This window comes from Trachurus trachurus, assembly GCF_905171665.1.
Source record: "Trachurus trachurus genome assembly, chromosome: 13".
Lineage (NCBI taxonomy): Eukaryota > Metazoa > Chordata > Actinopteri > Carangiformes > Carangidae > Trachurus > Trachurus trachurus.
The window spans coordinates 5,884,117-5,891,684 of NC_139892.1; the positions used below are offsets into that span (position 1 = coordinate 5,884,117).

Consider the following 7,568-nt stretch of genomic DNA (forward strand, 5'->3'; position numbering starts at 1 on the left):
AACTAACGGGACCACCCACTGGTCCGACTTGTGGTTGATTTTGTCGGAGTAACGGGAGGTCGAACCTTCTTTTTACAGTCTATGGGTCGAACCAATGGGCAGTTCCCCGTAAAAAAAAAAAAAAAAAACACCGGGTTAATGAGGATACGTTTAGTATGATAGTTGTGTTTATTTTTCTCTTTTCTCATTTTTCTCTTGGTGTGTTTATTCTTGGAAGAATGTTGAACTCTAGTCTGAAACTCCTGCTCAGTAGGAGGCGGTAACGCTCCCTGGAAATGGGAAGCAAGCTGCCATAAACCTGAAGAGAAGAACTGGACACCAGCCGCCATTCAAATCCAACAGAGGAAGGAGAAGAGTCGCGTCTGGGCAGAGTCAGTCAGTCTACGACTCAGTATTAGAAATTCTCTGGTTGTAGGGAAACATTAATACAGCCTAGTTGTTGTTGTTGGGCGGGAGCAACCGAGAGTTTGAGTAAAATGTCTGAGTCTGAGTTTCTGAGAGGATTCGTCACCGAGAGACTCACCGCCGCCTCCCAGGAAATCTTAGCGGCCGTGGACAGAGTCGTAGCCGGCTACGAGGCGGAGGCTTCGGGCTTCAGACAGGAGATCGAGCGGCAGAGGAACCTGCTGGATGTTCTCCTGCAGCACAAAACAGGTTGGTGATTCAGGTTTAAATCCATTAACATCATGCTAGTCTCGGTTTGTAGAGAAAGAGGACATGTTGTAGCCTACTGCATTAATCTTTTAGCTTTTATAAGGCTGTCTACAATGTTGCTTGTTAACATTTCACAGAAAAATTCCCCTGGAAAAAGGTAGATTAACTGACCATTCATTTAGGCTAATATTATTATTATTATTATTATTAATCTTTATTGCAGACACAACAAGCTGTCCATATCAACAACAACAGACATGATAAAACAGATTTAAGAAGGAGAGAGAGAAAAAGACATACACACAGACAGAGAATCAATTCTCCACATAATTCATAAGCAGGCTATCCCACCAGTGTTTTCTAAGCCTGGAGGAATACCTCCTATCAGGGCTTGTCAAAGCCCCAATAACGCTGTTCCCTGAGTCATCCAGGGATTAGTAGTACCCTTATGTTTACATCCCTATTCCTAACAATATGAAAAGTAATCTGTGGTTTGCTGCAGCAAAAAAAGAGGACTACTAACGCTAGAGAGGTAAAAGGGAAGTAGTGTGAGCGGTTCAGGTACAAGAGAGAAGTAGCGAGTGGGAAGAGGATGATGAGTGTAGCCTACTATTTGCGAGGTGAGAGTGTTTTCATTTTCATTCTTAGAATATTAATTTTAAACCACAAACTACAGAGTATGTTTTGAACATTATTTAAGCTTGTGTGGTAGGCCTGGGACCTATATGACCCTCAACTCAATTCAGCTCAATGGGCTCTTTGCACAGCTCCACTTCATTTCCTGAACTTAATGCTGCTCCTTCATTTCCTGTCTTTCATTATTGGACACAGTGATTAATCCATGTGTGTCTGAGTAGTCACAATGGTCAGACACACCTGGATTAATCAGTTTGTCCAATAATGTAAGACAGGAAATGAAGGACCTGCCTTAAATTCAGGAAGTGGTGGAGCTGTGCATAGAGCCCATTGGCTCTTTGCACAGCTCCACTACTTTCTGTGTTGCTCCTTCATTTCCTGTCTTAAAACTGATTAATCGAGGTGTGTGAGGAGTCACAATGGTCAGACACACCTGGATTAATCAGGTTGTCCAATAATGTAAGACAGGAAATGAAGGAGCAGCATTAAGTTCAGGAAGTTCAGGAAGTGGAGCTGTGCAAAGAGCCCATTCAAATTTGAAGAACGTTATAGGAACTTCATTTGTGAAGGGTGACAGTTTATATTCAAACAGAATAAATGTTAAAAGAGAGAAAGGCATGCACATAGCCTCCTACATTTACGAGCATATAAAGATGTTAGATTAGTTGTTTAGTAGTCTATATTCTTTGTTTTATGAAATGTGTCTTGTATGTGTCTTGCCTGTTTTATGGAATGTGTCCTGAGCAATGTGTTTCTTGTGACCTGCACATTCACCACGCAATGAGATAATAACAGAACGTCACCAGACAGAGTTGTTTTCAAGTCAAGTCAAGTAATTTTATTTGTCCCAACTTGGGCAATTTGATTGCAGTAGGTGTAGAAAAATGAAAAACATTACTATACATGCAATCGTCACACATACAACAGATCACAGCTATCACATAAACAACAACAGGCAGTTCAAGTGAGTGTCAGCCACAGTGAGGAATCACCAACATCAACAGTTTTAGAGGTAAATACAGAGACTGCTTGATGAAAAACTGTCCCTGAAGGCAACGCGCATCAGTGGTTTTGCATGGATTTCCCTCTAAAACAACTCTGTCTCGTAAGGTTCTGTTATTATCTCATAGCGTGGTGAATGTGCAGGTCACAACTTGTCCACCAGAGCATTTTGGAGTCGTTGGATTGTGTATTTGATGAGTTTGATGAGGGAAACCAAGAAATCCCATTAGCCTCCGTGGTGTAGCTCTGAGCAGCTGACACCGACAAATAAAGGCAACGCAACTCCTGCTATGACTATCATGATTATGGCAATTGACCACAGCAAATATTAGTGTGTGTGACTTTTTTTTGGACGGGCAGTGTAAATAAACTTGACGTTCTTCTAAAGAGTAACAATAGTATTGATCATACTTGTAATTAGGGCCACGGGCAATCGCACCAGGCACTGGTCCCAACAGCTATGAAATAGCTGCAGGGACCAGGGACCAGTGCCCGGGTTACTTTTTTACCGGGTTACTTTTCTCAACAGTTTACGAATTTTTCGCGACGTAAGTCGCGAAAAACTGCGCAAAATTTTTGCATTGAAGTCAATGGGACGGGCGGAAAAAAAAGAGCGAAAAAGACCAATCATCGGAGTTTAACAAACGTCTACTGCTCAGGCATACTTTCACCTAGAGACACCATTTAAACTTTAAACAGTAGACACAAGTCTTGTGTATTGGTGTATTACTCCATGTTTTGATAGGTCATATAGTTTTTGATCAATCCCTGTTCAATGACCATGATCATTTTTGGAGAAATTCTGAGATTATAATGGTTGTGTATTGCACGGAATGTTAGTGTCAGAGTGCGTGACATCATCGGTTAGAGTGGGAGAGATGCCAGAAAAACTCCAGATTTTTTCTCTTTCCAAACTCCAAACGGCCACAATTTACACTCCACACACATACATAATTTTTTCAGAATTTGTAGACAAACTTGTTCTGTCACTCATCATCTGCTCAAAATATCAGAGAGACTTACAGAATTTAAACTCGGAGCCTCTTAGTGCGGCCACGTCTGTCTCTGCTCCACATTGACTCCAATACAAATATTTTCTGAGAGAAGCAGAACGGCCTGATGTTTTAAAACTGCCATCCTCTCCAAAATATTTACTGTAGAAACACCAAATCGTACCAAAATTTTCAGTAAGTCCTTAGAGCAATGTGATCTGTGTTTTGTTCTAATAGGAGTTACCGTTTTCTCACGCTAAGCCTAAATGTGAGACCAGTGCAGAGGCAGAAAATCGCTCTTTTTCTCCACGTTTCTGTCTGTCTCAGCCTGGGGGGGCCCCTATTGCCGTGGTAACCTCTGTGATTCTCAGGCCAGAGCTCGTTAACTTCATAAACAATCCACCTGGCGCTCGTTTAAATGTTTATAAACACAGACACAGCTAAATCAGACTGACACAGGATGCAGCTCATAGTCACACACACACACACAGAGACTCTAGAACCAGCTTCATGTGATGACACACACACACACACACACACACACACACACACACACACACACACACACACACACACACACACACAGAGGTAACCTCCTCCATATCAGTGCTTATAGAAAGATGATCATGTGTCTGTCTGATCAGCTCTGTCTTGACCTTAAGATCGTGGGTTTGATTCCCATGTTGACAGAGATGGCAAAACCGGCTGTAGCCCCGTGGGCCTTTAGGGTGACTTTATGGATTACTGATTGATGAATGGCTGTAGGAGATGCTGTTGGTGTCCACTGAGAAGATAATTGGGGTTCATACAGACACCAGTTATATGAGTGACAGTATGAAGACACTGTTGTTCATGATGTGTGTGTGTGTGTGTGTGTGTGTGTGTGTGTGTGTGTGTGTGTGTGTGTGTGTGTGTGTGTGTGTGTGTGTTTCATTTTTTCTGCAGGTGATCAGCACCTGTTGATGATTAAAGCAGAAGATCTTCCTGAGTTGACCACTAGTCCGGATCAGGAGAACCCAGACAATATTGAAGAAGAAAAGGAGGAACTATTGACCACTCCAGAGTTCCCCCTCACTTCTGTTCATGTGAGGAGTGACGAAGAGGAGGAGAAACCTCAGTCCCTACAACCTCATCAAAGACAAACTGAGGCAGAGCCTCCATCCAGCAGCTCAGCTGAACAGATAGAGGCCGATGGAGACGACTGTGGAGGATCTGAACCAGACAGGAACTCAGATCAGCCTGAAGATCTTCAACCAGATATGGATGATGAGGCCTCAGTGTCGTCTGCTGAGACTGAAGACAATGATGATGACTGGAGAGAAACCAGAGCACCTGCATCAGGTTTGAACAGTGAAGCTGTTCATGTAAGTGATGAAGGATGTGACACTGGTAAGAAGTCTCTGAGCTGTTTAGAGAGTGGGAAAACATTTAAACATAATGGGGATTTTAAAGACCACACGAATGTCCATACAGGAGAGAAACCATTTGACTGTGCTACCTGCGGTAAACAATTTAGTCAAAGAAAGAATCTTCTACGCCACATGAGAATCCATACAGGAGAGAAACCATTTGACTGTGCTGCCTGTGGTAAAACATTTAGTCAAAGAGGGAGTCTTGAAGTCCACATGAGAATCCATACAGGAGAGAAACCATTTGACTGTGCTTCCTGTGGTAAAACATTTCGTCAAAGAGGGAGTCTTGAAGTCCACATGAGAATCCATACAGGAAAGAAACCATTTGACTGTGCTTTCTGTGGTAAAACATTTAGTCAAAGAGGGAATCTTGAACGCCACATTGGAGTCCATACAGGAGAGAAACCATTTGACTGTGCTACCTGTGGTAAAACATTTAGTCGAAGAGGGAATCTTGAAGTCCACATGAGAATCCATGTAGGAGAGAAACCATTTCAATGTGCTACCTGCGGTAAACAATTCAGACATAAAAATAATCTTAAAAATCACATGGGAGTCCATACAGGAGAGAAACCATTTAGATAGAGAGAGAGAGCGATAGATAAAATGTAATGTACAAAAGTATATACAACAGAATTGGCAGTGTTGATTTTAGTGCAAAGTAAAAAAAATATGCAATGTGTGTAACTGTGTAGAAAATAAAGTGCGCAGTGACTGTAAGTTAATTTGATTGTGCTACCTGTGGTAAACAATTTTGCACAAAAGGGCATTACAGAAGACACATGATAATCCATACAGGAGAAAACACATTTGACTGTGCTATCTGTGGTAAAAAAAAAAATTACTTTTAAAATGGGTCTTTATTATGAAAGCCCATGCATAAGAGAAGCCATTTGACTTGAAAATAGATGTCAAGGGAATTTTTTTTATGCACTTGAGAATCCACACACAGGAGAAACCATTTTGTGCTATTTTTGGAGAAAGATTTACCCAGCAGATAAATCTTTTCTTTCACTCAAAAAGTCAATTTAAAAGTGAAGCCATTTGGTTGCAGTTTTAGCGGGGAAACAAAATTGTTGTCTTGAATCCCGCTCTCTCCCAGTTGCTGTCGTAGTGTCCTTGGGCAAGACACCTTGCCCACCTTGCCCCGTGTGAGAATGTGTGGATGTTTGGTGGTAGTCGGAGGTGCCGTTGGGCACGAAATGGCTTCTGTCAGTCTACCCCAGGGCAACTGTGGCTACAGACGTAGTTTACTACCACCAGTGTGAATATGATATGAATGGATAATGGTTACTGTACGCGCTTTGGGTATCATGGAAAGCGCTATATGAATGTAAGCCATTATTATTATTATTATTATTATTGTTAGGAATATTAACAAAGGAAAGCACTCAGGTCTGGAATACAGCTGAGGCAGAGACAGAGGTTAAAATAATGTCAAACACTCATATCAAAATGTTAAAATGTGCTAAAAACATAATAATAATAATGGATTACATTTATATAGTGCTTTTCTATTGATACCCAATACCCAAAGCGTGAACAGTAACCATTATTCATTAATACCCCATTCACACCGATGGTGGTGAGCTACATGTGTAGGCACAGCTGCCCCGGGGCAGACTGATGGAAGCGTGGCTGCCCATGTGCGCCAAACGGCCCCACTGACTACCACCCTGATCATTCATACGCATGCACACAAGGTCAGGTGTCTTGGTAGGTAACGTGTCATGCCCAAGGACACTACGACAGAGACTGGAAGAGAGCGGGATTCAAACCGCCAACCCTCTGATTATTGGACGACCCGCTCTACCTCCTGAGCCACTGCCGCCCAAATGGAAACCAGTCAGGGCTGAGGTGAAATAAACACAGCACTGATTCTAGGGGACGGTGCAGCCACCACAGCCCTGCTTTAGCCAGTGCAACAGTGCTGTGTTGTATAGGGACAGGAAAGACCAGGAGACTGTATGTATGTACTGTACATGTGTTTTCACGTCCTCTGCACTGAATAAATCCAGGAAAAAAATCACACCTGAGTCGTCTTTGTTCCTGAGCCACACTTATCACACTTGCTATAACTTATCAGGGATCTCATCAGTACAATAGACAGATTTTGCCTTGGCCTTCATGGCAGGCCATTTTAACATTTAAAAGCCAGACTGGATATGAGTTGCAGATATCTGTAATTCAGTTTTGCCTAGTCAAAAAGAATATTTCAGATATCCGCAATTCCATTCTTCCTATCCACAATTGTCATTTAAGATATCCACAACTATGTTCTTCCTAGGACAAATGACATCACTTTCGCTATTCATGTTTATGGGGTTTGTCATTACAGATATTCAGTTGCAGATATCTGCAATGTTAACTATGGATATCTGTAACTGAATTATGACTAGTAGTACCAGGTGAGATATCTACAATTTGATTCTGACTAGTCATAATTCCAGTTCAAGATATCTTTGATTCACCTCGATGAAAGATATCTACATGTCCCTTTTCAGATATCTTAAACCCTAACCCTTAAATTAAGTTTGGACTAGGAGAAATAACGTTGTCGGAATAGTCAAAATGACCTTGTAGACGTCTCAAACTGGAATTAGTAATAGTCGTAATTCAGTTACAGATATCCGTAATTCACATAGCGTATATCTGCAACTGAATTGTAGATATCTGTAATGACAAACCCCATACACATGAATGGCGAAAGTGACGTCATTTGTCCTAGGAAGAATGTAGTTGCAGATCTGAAATGTTCTTTTTGACTAGGCAAAACTGATTTACAGATATCTTGAATGAAAAATCCAACGATTCATTATTGGACAAACTGATTAATCCAGGTGCGTTTGACCATTGTGACTACTCAGACACA

The 7,568-nt window shown here is 41.6% G+C and overlaps 1 protein-coding gene across 1 annotated transcript; it reads left to right on the forward strand.

Annotated features, from left to right (window-relative positions):
• Window positions 1–352: 352 nt before the first annotated feature.
• LOC310995754 (uncharacterized protein) lies at window positions 353–5,983 on the forward strand (the record flags this gene model as incomplete). The annotated part of the gene is made up of 3 exons (XM_083984879.1): window positions 353–654; window positions 4,230–4,561; window positions 5,876–5,983. Exons 1-3 carry the CDS (start codon window positions 477–479, stop codon window positions 5,981–5,983), a joined length of 618 nt encoding a protein of 205 aa, XP_083841005.1. The 5' UTR covers window positions 353–476.
• Between the last annotated feature and the right edge of the window lie 1,585 nt (window positions 5,984–7,568).